Consider the following 15,115-nt stretch of genomic DNA (forward strand, 5'->3'; position numbering starts at 1 on the left):
CTTGACGCTTCGCTCCTCCGTGTTCTGCCCAGCAACATCTCCGCTATTGGCCAATCCTGACCAATCGCAGCGCGGCGGGAAATTAGGCGGGAAGGTCGCGCAGGAGGTGCTGGTGGCCGGTGAGGGTGAGTGGGGAAAGTGGCGGGGGCCGGGCTGTGGTGGGCTGTGTTCCGAGCGAGCTGGGGCTGAAGGGACGGGTTGCGGAGATTCCGGGGTGTGAAGACTGGACACCGGGAAAGTGCCCGTCCCAGACTGCGCCATCTTAAAGCTACCACTGCGATGTGGCACCTTGTACCACTACCACACTGGTGTTGGTTACCTGAGTTATCCCGTCCTGCCTCCCCAGGAAGAGTGGGGTTTGGGTACACAAGCAACAGGTCAGCGAGCAGGATGTGTGCTGGCTGCAAAGAAGCTGCCACTATCGTGGTGACACTTGAGTCCATCAGCTCATGGCCTTGTTTTGGGTGTGTGTGTGAGAAACAGCACTGGCACGGCCTGCTGATGCCTCCGGGGGAGACAGGCGTACAGATAAACACTGGGCTGAAAGGGGAGGATTGAGGATGGGTGTTTTGGAAAGTGGCCTTCGTGCAAACGATGCTGTCTGCTTAGAGAATTGGAAATGCTTTTTGCTGTTTTATAAAGCATCCATTGTAAAAACATCTGCGTCAATCACTCCACACACACACGCTACCAAGAGCTGTAATGATCCTAGCCCATAGCCTGGAGATACTGCCTGTCCTCACAAACAACCAAAGTGGGTGGAAGTTTCAAGGGCTGCAGAAGAACAAGAATCAAAATGATGCTGTAGATTTTAAACCTACAAAGCTTTCTGCAACTAGTTAAACGTGGTATCATCCCCTGTGGCTTTACAGATGGGTTTTCCTGTGTTTCGACATGTAAGGGTGCAGAACTGGAACAAACCATAAAAGAAAGTAATTATGGGTCTAAGCCAGAGGCTCTGAGGTTGGTGGCAGTCTTTCCACTGACCTCGGGTGGCTTTGTGTCCAGCTGTACATACCAAGGGAAACAGTAAAACACGTAATTTCATATCAGTGCTATCATATGCTCATAAAAATAGAAAAAAGAGAACTGTACTCCTCTGCCCACTGCAATCTTTTGAAATTATAGTAATTGAAGCTGTAACTTGAAAAGCTTGAATTCACTGGGGACAGATGGATACGGTTATTGATTTAGGGGCCTATATGAATTTTAGAATATGCTCTTAGCCTTCCCTGCTGCTCTGCGATGCTTTGTACTGTGCCTGGACCATGCTAGAGCTGTGGCAGTGAGAAAGAGACTCCTCAGCAGGCAAGCCTAAGGTGTAAGCAGAGAGAGCCTGCAAGTGGGAGGACATCAGCTGTGGAAAGTGCTTTTCAGCTGGCTGAGCCGACCGGGGCACAGAAGTCAAAGGAAAGCCACGGAGCCAGGACAAAGCTAAATTAAAAAATTCCAAGACGCTGATATCAGAGGACTTCCTCTTGTGACCAGGCAGCTGATCAGCAGGTGAGGCAAAATCCCAGTTACAGGAGAAGGCTGTATCTTCACTGCATGCTTCTTGCTGACTCAGAGGCAGGACTTGATATCACCTGTCTCCTTTGCTGGAGGAACAAGCTGGTGGTGCTGCGGTGCTTGCTCATCAGGGCGGTGGCCAAGGCAAAGCTGGGCTCTTCCCTCTCTGTCACTCAGTGCGGAGCACTCTTCCCTCTCCTGAGGCCATCCCAGGAGCAGGAGTGGTAAAAGGGCAAGTGATCTGGATCTGTCCCAGTCCTTGGACACGCTCAAAGTGAAAAGTAAGAATGCATCCTGGCATTCTGCTGGCTGGCAGACAGCTTTGAAGGCTCTGCGGGAGCTCATGAGCTGACAAGGATCAGGCTGCAGGTGACGCAGGATGGACAAAGAGGCATTCACAGGCATTAGTTACAGTGTGCAAAACAGCTCTTGTGCGTCCTACTACTGGTGCAAGACAGGGAAGAGGAAAGCACAGCGTTAAAGGGCAAAGTCCACTCTTACCGTGTGATCTGTTCCAGCCCACAGAAAGTGCTTTTCATGCAGAGCGTGGCACAAACAGCCCTCTGCCTCTTGGGCCCGCTGTGGGAGATGGGAAGCCAATGTTTTGAACAGGCAGCCCCGTTCAGACCACAGCGATCTTACAAACTGCTGTGTGTCTTGTGACAGCGGCTGAGACAGGGAGCTCAGCAGCAGCTCTGGGAAAGAGTGGAAATCACATTTCCTGGAAACAAAGGAGAGTACGTGAGTGGTCTGGGTGGTGGAAAAGCTGATGCAGGCCTCTTTAGTTGCACTCGTTCCCCGTGTGTCAGAAGGATTCTCTGTCCTGATAGACCCACAGAGCTAGCAACACAAAGCCCTGGACCTGGCCCAGGTGGCAGGCCCTTTGCTTTGAGGCATTTTTAGTGTTTTGCAGGGGCAACACTGATCCCTGTCATGCAGTAGTCCTCTCCTCAGCCCCAGCAGCCCCTAGTGCTGCCTCCCCTACCCCTCCTCCTACCATGGCCTTGTCTGCCCTTGAAAAGTTACTGATACTGGTGATAGATACTGGATCTGGTGATACCAGCAAACACTTCCACTGTAGATAGAGTCTGCACACAAAAGAGGCATTTTATTAGTGCAATTCTTACTCGTACTCAAAGCCAAATAGCCCGCACTGGAAAAAAGCACCAACACCCTTTTGTCCCATTGACAGGATCCTCTCTTTCTATACCAGCATCCACATTCACTGCCAGAATTTGCTGGCTGCATCTTGCCAGCAAACTGCGAGAGCGTGGTTCTCTCCTTTAGGTGCCCAGAAATTGCTGGCTGGGGCTGTATCTGTGCAGAAGTGACCCTCACCACTGGCAGCAGTCACTCCATTTATGCCCAAAGCCAGACTAGGATGAGGTCCCAGCATGCACCTGCACCTTCCTTCCTTCTCAAACCTCATTCTCTGTGGATAGAGACCTGCAGAAACAGGGTCCTAAAAAGCACGGTGTTGTGCCCCAGCCTGGCCCTTGCTTTGCCTTCTCCTGTGCTTGTCCCAGTGGATAGCTGTGCGCAGACCTGGAAGGGCTCCGTGAATCAGTCTGGCAAGGTTCATCTCCCTGTAGGTCTCAGTGTAGAAGGAAGGCGAGGTCAGCCTGTCTGATACAGTCTAAGTGCAAGTTGGTTATCCTGGTTTGCTCCACAGTTTATAGGAAGAGAGATCCTGCCACTGAGCTAGTCATATCCTTTCTCGAGTCTCCCAATCAGCAGATTCTGAGCTGATTTCTTACAGAGAAGGGAAATTCCTATCTTGGGTCTTAATCAGAGCTGCAATTGTTTTCCATTAACATCCCCTTTTACTTCTGTTACTAAATTGCAGCGTTGAGCTGTCTCATTTCTCTATTCTTAGGAGGTATCTTGCATGTTGCTTGCATCTACCATGGAAGGGAAAGCTGAAGAGGTGAAGTCTGGCACCCAAGACTAGGAAAAGCACCAAAGGTGAAGAGAAGAACATACTGCTTAGTGCAGACATCTGACAGATGGGATGTTTCAGCCCCCTGGTGCCACGCTTCCCTTCCTGCAGGGGGAGGACAACAACCTGTTGGGATTCCCACAGGAAAGGGGCTGCGGAAGTGCCTTGTTATCCTGATGGAGAACAATGCAGACCATCTCTGAACTGCCCACGCTGGGCCTGCAGACGGCAGCTCCCTCTTCCTCCTGCCCCGTGCTGCTGAGGAGCATTCCTCTGTCTGATAAACAAGTTGTCTTACTCTGTTCCGGTGGTAGCTGCCTTGTTTGGGCGTTTTGTCTGGAGAAGGCATCAACAGCACTGTAGGATGAAAGGGGATGCATAAGATGTTATTACGCCCAATTACTGGAAAAGGGCAAATTTAGCCATGTTAGTAACCCATCTTTCTTCCCAGGAAGCAGCAGGACGGACTCATCCGCCACAATACTTACATTTAAACAAGAGCACTGTCTGCTGCAGGGTGAGCCCGAGCCCAGGGATCAGGGTACAATCTTCCTTCAGAAGTGAGCACACATTATTGGGTGTCCTGGCTGCTGCCGGGCACTGCTGAATGAGGAGCTGGAGCTGACAGCGTGCTTTTAGACCCTGCCCAGCTCAGCCCCGCAGCCCTCGGGACACGAGGCGCTCACCCGGCTTCAAAGCGACACGACTCCAGCTCCAATTCAGAGCTGGCATAGGCGTGTTCGCAGCAGCGCATTTCATCTTTGAAGAAACTCACTAAAGACTTTAAAGGCTGTAAAATCTCTGGGCTGATCGGAATACGGGATTGGAATGCAGCAACATATCAGGCACGCCGAAAGTCTGCCCCAGGCTGTGGTACTGGTGACCACCTACCTGCTGTCCGTGCGATGGCAGCTACCCGGCCAGTGCCGAGCGTGCTGCCTGGCTCCCCTGCTCCTCCAGAGGGCAAAGGCTCGGTTCTTAAGTCACAGGGCTAAGGGGCCCCGCCCGGGCTGAGCAAAGGTGTCTGCGCTGGGAGCAGAGGAGCCTCCCGCTCGCTGCAGAGGCAAGAGCTGCTGTCCCGTGCCTGCTGCGCTCCTTGCAGCCAGCGAACCGAATGATCTGTTTACTGATCCAGCGACAGGGAGGGTCTGGGGGTCTGCCGCCCCGTAATCTCACTAAACGCGTCCCTCTCACTCGTTTAATCCCATTGCTCTTCATTATGCTTTTTTGCTCTGAGCAAACCCCGCCCCCGGCCGGGGGATTACCTTCCCCAAACATCTGCAGGCGGCTATCGGCTCCCCCACCTCTCCTTGCCCAACCGCGCCGTGCATATTTACCCCTGAAATCACCTGTCCCCACCCAAACCATTCGGCAATCCTTTTCCTCTTGTCATTATCTCGCTTAGCAGTTCGGCAATCGGGAGCGGGCAGATCCTCCCCAGCGCCCCAGTCCCGCCGGTCCCGGACCAGAGGCGAGGCAGAGAACCCCCAGCCTGCATCCCGGCTTCTCGCAGGTGAGCGGCGTTTCCTCCCGTAGCGAGGACGGGCGGCTCCCCGGCACAGCGGGAGCAGAGTCCCCGCAGCCGTGGCTCGGCCGGGACGGGAGCTCAGGCCGGGGAAACGCGACCCCGCGGCAGCCGGAAGCTTTACCGGGAGGATCGGCCTCCGGAAGCCTTCCCAGGCGGCGCGCTCACGGGGCTGTGCCGCGGACCCCCACCCTGAGCAGCTTCCTCCGTGCCGCTCCGTCCCGCCCCCCCCCGCACGGCCGCCATTACCGCGCCGGGCGCCGCTCCGCGCTACCGCCATTGGCCGCGGCGCGCCGACGCCGGGGGCGGTACCCGGAGCCCGGCCCGCCCCCGCCCCGCCGGACCAACTTCCATTTTAGGTGCGGGAGCGGTGCGGGGCGCACGGAGCGGCGGTGGCGAAGCCCGACCCGACCCTCTGCGGCCCCGCTTGCGCTGCGTTCTCTCGACCCGGACGGCCGCTGCTCCGGGTCGCCCCTCGGCGGGGCTCCTCGCGTCTCGAGCCCTTCGTCCCGCCGCTCCTCTCCCGCCGGAGCGGGCCGGGCGGCCGCGGGGCGGGACCGCCCCCTGTCCCCGAGGAGCCCGGCCACGGTGAGTCCCGCTCGCGGCGTCCCGTCGTTTACCGAGGGAGGGGGACCGGGGTCGGGCCTGGCCGTGCCTCGCGGGGCGTGGGCCGGTGCCGGGCGAGGGTCACGCCGTCGGTGCCGGGGAGCGCCCCGAGGTGCGCGGCGGGGGGAGGACGAAGGAGATAGTCGCGGCGCGGCCCCGCGCTGCTGCCCCGCGCCCCGCCGGGGGCCGGGCCGAGCCGCGCGTGTCGCCGATCCCGGGGCCGCACAACAAAGGGCGCCGGCGTGCCAGCGGCGCGGGGAGCTGGCCCGACAGGCGCGGCGGGTTGGCGGCCGATGCAAACGAGATCCGCGGCCCTCGCCCTGCCTTTGTGCGGGAGGAGGGCGGGCTGGGGCAGGGCGCGGGGCCCGGGCCGCCCCCCCCGCGTGCTGGCAGCGGAGTCTTGCCGTGTCCTTCTCCTCGTCTGCGCCTTTGTTCTAGCGGGAGGGGACTCCGGTGGCTGGGGAGGGTAAGGGCGCGGGGCGGGTGCGGCAGTTCCCTTCTTCCAGGCGGCTCCGTTCGGCAGCGCGCCTCTGCTCTCCCGACGACGAAAAGCGACGTGCGGCGGAGCCGCGGGCTGGCAGGTGGCACTGAGCCGCTGCCGAACGGGGACGGCCTTCCTGCAGCCTGGTCCGGGCCCTGCGGGCAGCCCCGCGATTCCTGTCAGCTGGCCGTCTTGTGCCTTTGTGCGAGAGGCCGCCGACCTTCCGTGGTGCCGCTCCTCGGAGCGCTGCGGAGCGGAGTCTGAACTTGGGGTGACTGCACTCAAGTCTGGGCCTCTGTCCGTGGGAGGACTGCCAGTGGTTCTGTTGTATCCTCTGAGCCTCCAGTGAGGGAGTGGGGACGGCTGAGCTTCCTCTGATTGTTGAGGAGGGGTGGGTCTCCGGGTGGTGGCTCTTGCTCTGGGAAGGTCCTGCTGCCTAGCTGGGCTGTGTGGTTGGTGCTGCGGGGACAGACCTTTCCCTGCCCTGCTGGGTGATCCCCTCCTGGGTCAGTTGTGCCTTGTGGAGGGCTCTCCTGCTCAGCTGCTGGGCATTTAGGGGCAGCACCTGGTGCATGGAGCCGAGTACAGCTGCTGATGTGATGGTTCCTTTTGTGTCCTCTCTCACTGTGGAACTGGAAGTAAGACTGTCCTCAGCTTGGTGTGGGGAAGGAGCTGAAACTTGGCACTAACTTGGTCTAGGATTGCAGTGGGCTGGGGACTGCAGTTCATGTGCCAGCCTCTTTTGTCCGTGCCTTGTCCTGGACGTGGTGATACAGGATGAGGGCTGGTCTATGTTGGCTGTGGGCCTTGCTGTTGTTCTGCTCCTGTTCCTGGTACCTGCTGCACGCTGCTGTCTGACAGTACAGGGCTCGCTGTTGACAACAGGGAAGGACGGCACCCACATTTCCCAGAGGCTCTCTGGCTTGTCCGGATTTACTCACACACTTTAATAGGGGAAAAAAAAGGGGGCAGCTGTTTTGGTTTTGTTTTTTTTTTTTAAGCTGTTCTTAAACTGAATTTGACTGAACCTGTGTTGTGTGCAGACAACTGTCTTGTGGTATGTAGCCCTTGCTGGGACTGTGTGCGTGTTTTGCCTTCCTGAAAGGGTGGGAGGATGGAGAGGCTCAGTGCTGTGTAGCTTTGGGTTTGCCTTGGCCACAGTGGGGTCAGTACCTCTCATCCAACAAGGCTACCCTGCATCACTGCATTCAAGAGTCCTCATGGTTTTTTTTTTCCTGGGGTGGGCTGGGAGTTGGGAGGAAGGCCCAGCTCTGTCGCTGGATTGCCTCTTACTGTTTCTGCTCTTGAGATTAGGCCTTGATCCAAGCGGTGTGTTTAGGGCACCCAGAAGGATTGGCTTGGACTATGCCTGGAAGGTTGTTGGGTTCTCTGAGTGGCATCTGCAACTTTAGAGGACAGTGCTATTTGAGCATTCTGGTTTCTCTCCCCAGCTGCCCTGCAATGATCATGCTGTCTGCCTGTCCTTTTCAGGCTGGATGCACAGAGCTCCCTCCTTTCCCTACAGACACAGGTCACTGCACTGTGCTATTCTCACTGCCTCAGCTCTGTTTCTGACAAGGAGCAGAACCGCAGAATTGATTTGGGTCCATAAAAAGCAACAGGTGTTGCCTGGTTGTGGTGACAAAATCTAAACCTGTTGAGTGATTCAGGCAGCCTCAGAGTTCTGTATGTGACACAGGGCTTGGCTGGTGGAGGAAGTTGTCCTCTGGCACGGCATTCAGGAATGTGCCTCGATGTGAGGCTGCTGGGAAGGGGCTGGATCTGCAGGCTGCAGAACAAAGTGCTGGAGTTCCCCAAGGTGACTTGAGCCTTCTGTTGGCTCCTGCTCTTGTGCAGGGGGCTGCTGAGGGTGGGAAGGACACAGCGCTGTTTCTTCAGGCTTGGCCTGTTCCTGTCGTGGAGGCTCATGGCAGCTGGTTGACGAGTGTTGGATCATGAGTATGTCTGACTCCTGTGTGTCTCATGTCTATTGCTGTGCTGCCCACCTTCCGGTCAGGAGAGCTGCTGTGTCCCACTGCCTTCCTTGTCCAGTAACTGGTACATAGGAATGGACCAATGTGGGGTGACTGCTGTACTCATGCTTCTATGTCACCTGGGTGTGGAGAGGTCCTCCTGCACCGAAGTGTGCAGTATATCTCCCTGCTTTATTTCTTTACAGAGGAAGCAGTTTTCCCAGCGTGTGGTACTACTTCCTCATTGTGGCCCATATCTAAAGCACCCGGCACGGTGGGGTGAGATGGCTGGTGGGGTGCGGAGGGAAGCTGGTGACTAAGCACCGCAAGATGCCAGGTGTGGTGCTGGGATCTACAGCCCTTACTGGAATGCCTATCTTTTTCCCCTCTGTGTTCCTGTTAAGGTAGAGGCTGGTGGTGCAATGCCTGATGTGCTTCTGGTGCACGTGGCTCAGGGAGGTGGTAGTGAGCTGGCAGCAGGTTCCACGCTTCCTTTCCCTTCTGAGAGACCAGCCACCCTGCAGGGGTTGGAGACAGAGGGGCTGACACCTGGATGGTTTGTCCTCCGGCCTCTACCTTGTGTGCTGCAGCTCCACGCTGACCTCATGCCGCAGCACTCTGGCCTCTATCCACTGCAGAAATGTTTGTGGCTGTGTGGGTTGGGGTCTGGGCTGGGCTGAGCACTTCTTTCCTCTGTACGTGTGATTCTAAACAGTTGGTTACTCAGATGCTTGTGCTGATGAGAGCAGGATTTCTTCTGCTTGCGTGGCCTAAACAGGTTGTGAAACCACAGCCTGGCCTGTTGGTGAGGCAGAAGGAGGGGGTGGCTCTGTGGTTGTGGGGTGCTGGAGTTGTGTCAGGAGGCATGTGGGTGCCCTGGCTCAGCACTGTGGGCTGGAGGTTTCTTTCTAAGCTCGGCCAAGGAAGTCAGAGGCTGAAGGGAGCTGAGCAAGCAGGATGGAAGAGTGAGCTCTTGGACTGGCTCTCCTGCAGCCTAGTTGAGTGCTGCTGTGGATCTGGGTGCTCTTCTAGAATGTAGGTGACCTCAGGATGGGTTGGTGGCAGCAGCAGCTTGCTGGGTCCTATGCAAGGGCACGAGCTGCTATCATGTCTCCGTTCTGGCTCTGATGGCTCCTGCTCCTATGGGCGTTGGCCCCAGTTGCAGTGAACACTGCACAAAGTTCACTGCCTTCCTGCGACTGGCCTGGCCTTGGTGTGGGCAGCCTGGAAGGTATGGGCCTCACCTGTGTCAGCTTCTGAGCGAGGGCTGGAGAGCAGCTGGGGGATGAGCTGCTCTCATGCCACTTATGCAAGTGCAGAATTGCTGGTAGAGACCAATTATTTGGGGTGAGGCAGGTAGGATCTCTCCTACGAGCACGGTAGTCTCAGAGGAAATGAATATGGAGAACTGATTCCACCCAGGCCAAGAGGAGGAAGGTGTCTCTCTGTCCTCAGATGATGAATGTTCTTCTCGCTCCCTTTTACACGGTGCCTGGGCTTCAGATTTGCTCTTGTATCTGGGCTGCCTCCTCAGCAATGCTCCCAGCACTGGCCTGGCAAGCCAGGGAAGCGGTGCTGGCTCTCACCGGGCAGCGTGGGTAGCTGCACCAGGCGGGAGGGAGCATGGTGAACTGCAAAGACGAGTTTTTCCGACCTAGGAGGGTGGGTCACCGTGTTTGCGTGTTCCTGGCAGGCCCCTTGCCCAGTGGAGTAACGCATTCTTCCAAGCATGTTGCTGCACGCACAGCTGTTTGCCGTGCCTGGCTCCAGGCAGGCTGAGTTGCTTCAAGGTGTGCGTGTGGGGAGTGGTGGGGGGGAGATGGCCTTGCCTGATGCTCACAGGAGCTGCTAGGGGAGCAGGGGATGGCCTGGATGTGCTGCAGAGTCTCGGCAAACAGGTGTCCTGCAGGGTTATGGTGCTGTTTCCTCCTCAGCTCTGCAAATACTGAGCCCATCTTCAGAGCCTTCTGGGCACGGTTGTGTCCCCATGGGAGGATCCTTGAGGCTGGGACGTGGCACCTGCTGCCTTTTGCTTGTGAGATGCTTGCTGCCCCAGGCAGGAGCGTGTAGCCGCTATGTTTGATAGGTGAGGACGTGGTCCCTGGAGGTAGGATGCGTCCCTTGGGGAGTGGGCCCGGTTACGCTGAGCTGGCTGTTGGGGTGTCTGTGCCTGTCCCTTGTCCCAGCCTGTGTGATATGTCAGGGTAGTGGGGAGCAGCCCTTGGCAGGACGTGGTGTTTAGAAGCTTACGGGAAAGGGAAGCCACGATGTCATTTCCCGTCTGACCAGGAAATGCAGGTTTCCTTCCCCTTGGATGGTGCAGGAGCCTGGGATGCTGCCTCTCAGCAAGCGGGCTAAGGGGATCTGCAGCCAAATGTAGTGCTGGGGAGCAGCTTGAGCTGCGGGCTGGGGTAGGATGCTTCCCCCGTGGTTTTCCTTCACCCATTTATTACTCCTCTTGGCAGGGTCCTCTAAATTCACTTGGAGTTGATGCATACATGCAATTAGGGAGCGGGGGCATCTGATGAGGTCATGCTGAATGGAGCTGGGCTTTTGTTGGCTGCATCCTCCTGCCCAGCCCCGGCTGATGGGTGCTGTGACTCAGCCCACTGCCTGCCCAGGAGCTGAGGCTGTTTGGAGTGAGGGGAGGACGTCCTGCTGCTGCTATGGGGCCATCTTGGAGATACCCTGCATGCCCCTCCCTCCCCAAGTATGAGCTCACTGCCTGCTTGTTTGCTCTCTGTGGGGAGAGGTGTGTGACCGACCTGGCTGTGGATTTGTGTGTGGGATGGGCAGAAAAGAAAGGAGGCTGCCTTTGCGTCTGGGTGTCTGTTAGGGTGGACAGGGAGACTGTTTATGAGTCTGGGTGGGGGGGATTTTGTGCTCCTGTTCTTCTCCATCTCCTTTGTTCCTTCGTGACTTTGGAATTCCTGGTGGGGCTGGCACTCTCTGGACAAGCCAGATGCAGTACCCTTCTGGTGTGCAGTGCTGTCAGGGCAGTTCTGTGCTAGTCCCAGCCCCCTGTGCCCTGGTCAGCCCTCAGGCATGAGTAAGCCATGTGGAGGCTGCAGGTGTTGGAAGAGGAAATGATCTCAAGTGGCTTTGTTGGGAAGGGGAAAGGATGGCTGTAGAGAGAGCTCTGCCATAGGAAAGGAGTGAAATGCCCCTGTCTGACTGCTGGTCTGGTGCTGAGGTGTACTGTTTGCCCTGGGCTTTGCTGACCGTGGATGCTTGTGCTTGCAGCTGGATGGGAGGGTTCCTGATGCTGCTGCTCTCTCTGCTGCATCTTCCTGCTTGGAGGCAGCCAGCAGTAGATGTGAGCTCCCAGGTGGGTGCTGTGCCCTTGCCCATCTGTTTGGGTTTGGTGGGGGCAGCTCCTGCCATGCTGCAACCTCAGATTTAATTGAGAAGGGACTTTGCTCCCTCAGCTCTGTAGTACAGCTCTTATCTCAGCAGTGCCAGGCTGGTGTTTGCTTTGCCTGTGGGAGAGAGGCGGCTGAATGTGAAAGTTCAGCCTGGTGGTGGGTGTAGGGAGAGGTGGAGTGAAGGCCAGAGATGTGGTGGCATGGAGCAGGGTGGCTGGAGCTGGGGTGCAGAACTTGAGGTTTGGGAGCAACCCGCTTGTCTGGGGGCTTCTGTGTCCTTTATCTTGGTGGCTGCTGTCCCTAGAGCAAGGCACGGAGCCGGGGAGCTGCCCTGGTGGGGAGCTGGGGACTACCCCTTCCCTGCGGGGCCCAGGAGCCTGCTGGCCGCCGGAGTGCAGCCTGCCCCAGGAATGCTCTGGCCCCGTTCCCAGAATCCGGCACTTGGTGTTTGTTTGTTGCTGTGCCCCTGAGGTCTGGTGCTACTGTGACAGGAAGCGGGAACGCCGGGGGGAGGGAGGCTGGCCGGCTGTGGATGTGCCTGTGAAATCCCTTTGTCCCTGCGGAGCGCTCAGCTGCAAATTCCCACAGAGAGGAGAGAGCTGCCTTTGTGCTGCTAAAGGGCTCCCAACATGTGAAACCCCTGGGCCGGGGGGCTGGGATGGGAGGGCTGGGATGGGAGCTCAGCACAGGGGCTGCAGGCCCCTGCCTTCCTGCTGTCCTTGGGCACGTGGGGGACGTGCGGGAGGGGGGCCCTTAGGGTGATGTGCTGGGTGTTGCCGACAGGAAGGGGCTCCCTGGGCCCACCTTTCTGAGCCTACCTAAAGGTCTTACCCTGCCTGGGTGGGACAGTGGCTTTAGAGTGTGGCAGCCCCCACCCTGTGGAGCACCCCTGGACAGCTGCCCTGGGGCTGGATTACTGACATACCATCAGAACAAGCCTTGCTCTCTGTGGCCAGCCCTTTCTTTCTGTGGCCAGTCTTGAGCTGTTCCTTTCTCCTTCCCCAGGGGCAACCCTGATTGCCTGTGTATGCTGAGCCCAGCTCTTTGCTCCCTGGGGCAGCAGAAGCCACTGAACGTCTACCCTGTTCCTGGTGGGGCCTGTCTCCTGCCAGAGGGTAGCCCACTGCATTTCCCAACCTCTTTGTCCAGGCTGGTCCTTGGAACTTGATCTATATCATGCATTCCTGCCCTTTTCTTTTGGGGGGGTGATAGTGGGGGTGTGTGCCATGTCTGCTTCCTCACTCCAGCCTGGTGTGCAGGCCCCACCCTGCTCTTATCTCTCCCCTCTTATCATCCTGCCTTGGCTGCTGGCCCTTTCCCTTATACGGCCTGCTATTGTGTCTGCTTGCATCCCTACAGGTAACTCCCTCTGCAAGGGAAGCTTTCCTAACAGGGACTGCAGCCCTTGTGGCAGTTAAGCGAGGCAGTCTGGGCTGCCATCCTGCTGCTGGTTGGACAAGCTGTGTGCTATGAGTATTGAGTGGCTCTCTTCATCTTGGCTGCTCCTCGTGTTGTGGTTCCTCCTTCCCCAATTCTTGCCAGGGCCTGGTGGTGTGGGCTGGGCTGCCCATGGGGCAGGGAGTGGCCCTGTCAGCACAAGTAGCTCCTGGGATGGTGACTGGGCTTCTTGCATGGGTAGCAGCCTGTCCAAAGTTCCTTCTGTGTCCTCTGCAACCTCCAGGCTGCTGGACAAGATCTGCTTTGGACGAGGCACGTGTGGGAGCTGTAGGTCAGCCATACTCCTTGCCTGTGCCTATTCTCAGGGTGGGCTATGGGCTACTATGGTTTTGGAAGTGCATCCAGAAGATTGTGTTCTCCTGATAGTGATCCCCTTCCAAGTGTTTGTGTTCAGCTCATGGCTTCTCTACCTCAAAAAGTGCTGCCCTACTGCACCTTGACTGGCGTTGGTGCTTGCCTCCCTGTGCAGTCTGAGGGCTGCATGTGGCTCTCTGAGCCTGGGTGTGGAAAGAATCCAGAGATATTGGTTCATTTATTTTTTGGCTAATTGAGACTGATCGGGAGCCTGTGGTGAATTAGTAGGGATGTGAACCAGTGCAGAGCATCAAATGTAATGTACTGTGAGAGCTCAGGCAATTGCAGGCTTCAATTATTGATGGGGCTTCTGTTTTTACTAGGTACGTCGCAGTAGGTAGATGGAACCCGGAGAGTTTGTTTCTTCCTCCCCAGAGAGGGCAGGGTCCTGGTACTGAGAGTTGTCCGTGTTCCCTGCTGAAGGGCAGGCAGCCAGCTGGCTCTGAGCCCCTCAAATGGATAGGGCAAGGCTAATTACTGGGGCGATGTTGCCATTTTTCTTGTCTAGTAGTTGAGGCAGCGTGCCTGGCAGGCCTGCCTGCCCTCAGCCCTGCTGTCCCTGCCACGTCTCTCCTCCAGCCCTGTGACCCAGCACTGGGCAAGGGACTGTCCTGCTGGAGGGGGAGGCAGCTCTGCTTCTGCCTGGAGCTGCAGGCAGTGTTGCGTGATGAGAACAAACCTTGTCCTGTGGAACAGGTGTGTGAGGAGCTCCAACAGGCAGGAAAGCTGCTGTGGGTGGGGAATGGCAGCCCGAGCTGCTGTGACGCTGACTCCCTCTGTGCCGTAATGAGGGCTGTAGGTGCACCTCCTAGCAGGGAGCTGTGCAGGGCTGACATGGTGCAGGTGGCTTCTGGCTTTGCAGGTGCCTGGCTTGTGCTTTGCCCAAAAAATCCACAGTGTTGAGGGAGTAGACTTAACTGCATCCATCCTGGAAGAGGGGGAAGAGGTCCTTGTGAAAACCCAGCAGAGGGGCTTTATGCTTGAGTTGCTTTATGCACTGCAGCAGGTGGTGCTTGTCAAGGCTGCTATGTGTTATCTGTAGGATCTTGTCTGTGCTCTGCCCGTGGTGTCCTGTTCTGTCTGCCAGTTCAGGGTCAGTCTCCCTGGCCGACAGGAGCCTTTGCTGGTGAGGAGCCCTCAAAGCTTCAACTCCCTCCTCCAGCAGAGTAGGATCTGGGTGAACTCCATGTGGGTATGGCTGTGATTGGGCCCTCAGAGTTATTTTCACAGGTGAAGTATTTGGTCTTGGGGCAGGCAACCGTCCCAAGAGTTGGGAACAGAAGTGTTTAGGAAGAATATCCAGAGTTCTTCCCCTGGGCTCTTCAGCACTGTGCATCTCTGTTGAAGATTGATTTCAGGAGCTCAGAGTGCAGCACAGAGCTGGCTCAGCACTGGGAAGTGGGAAAATGAGGCCAGAAGGACCGGGCTGTCAGGCTTTCTGGGTGCATGCATTGGTCCCTGGGGGCTGTGAGGTGAGTACTGTGGTGTTCCTTGTGCCCTGGGGTAGGAGCTGCTTGGGGATGTGCTTTGTCTTCAGGCTTTTTAGCTTTGCCCTGAATCAAGCTAGCTGAAATATTTTTGGCTTGCTGGGTTTTTTAAGTAATGGGTGTGTCAGAAAGTGCCTCTCATGATGAAAAGGCTTTCATGCAGCCGTCCTCAAAGATGGTCATGGTCTGGCTTCGGAAAAATGCTCTGTGTAGTTGTATCTTCAGAGGCGGGGCATGAGGAGGGGGAGATGGGTGCAAAGCAATCCCTGGAATTTCGTCCTTTGTTTTGTGGGATGCAGCTTACTCAGCTTGGAGCTGTCACAGGCAGCTTGCTTCCTCCTCTTCCCTCCTGCTCCATGTCTCAAACTGAAGATGGCTGTAGCCCTGAATTGCCGTGGATAGCCAGCAAAGGGTTGTG

The 15,115-nt window shown here is 57.0% G+C and overlaps 2 protein-coding genes across 4 annotated transcripts in view; one reads left to right on the forward strand and one right to left on the reverse strand.

The window, feature by feature from the left end:
- LOC122169417 lies at nt 1–5,253 on the reverse strand. The gene is made up of 5 exons (XM_042835558.1): nt 4,786–5,253; nt 4,340–4,439; nt 3,493–3,805; nt 2,011–2,230; nt 1–1,872 (listed from the first exon to the last, which is right to left on the reverse strand). Exons 1-5 carry the CDS (start codon nt 5,251–5,253, stop codon nt 1,564–1,566), a joined length of 1,410 nt encoding a protein of 469 aa, XP_042691492.1. The 3' UTR covers nt 1–1,563.
- The window catches only part of CTNND1 (catenin delta 1), a 26,588-nt gene continuing 16,355 nt past the window's right edge, over nt 4,883–15,115 (forward strand). The window contains exon 1 of one of the 3 annotated variants that reach the window (XM_042835550.1): nt 4,883–4,961. The gene's annotated coding sequence lies outside the window, so the exon portion shown is untranslated. Of the gene's footprint in view, nt 4,962–5,477; nt 5,562–15,115 lie in introns of those variants that run through there. The other 2 variants (XM_042835549.1, XM_042835542.1) reach the window with 2 other exon arrangements.

The sequence above is a fragment of the Centrocercus urophasianus genome, unplaced genomic scaffold (genome assembly GCF_019232065.1).
Source record: "Centrocercus urophasianus isolate 14NV4802_14NV808 unplaced genomic scaffold, USGS_Curo_1.0 seq_535, whole genome shotgun sequence".
In the NCBI taxonomy this organism is placed as follows: Eukaryota; Metazoa; Chordata; class Aves; order Galliformes; family Phasianidae; genus Centrocercus; species Centrocercus urophasianus.

Bases quoted from the DNA above. Each gene is read 5' to 3' on its own strand.
- LOC122169417 (XM_042835558.1), bottom strand. From the start codon at position 5,253: ATGGCGGTAGCGCGGAGCGGCGCCCGGCGCGGTAATGGCGGCCGTGCG. The intron at 4,440-4,785 runs GTAAATATGCAC...GGGGCCCCTTAG, and splicing joins GGGGACAGGTGATTTCAGGG to CCCTGTGACTTAAGAACCGA. The intron at 1,873-2,010 runs GTAAGAGTGGAC...CGTCACCTGCAG, and splicing joins GGGCTGGAACAGATCACACG to CCTGATCCTTGTCAGCTCAT.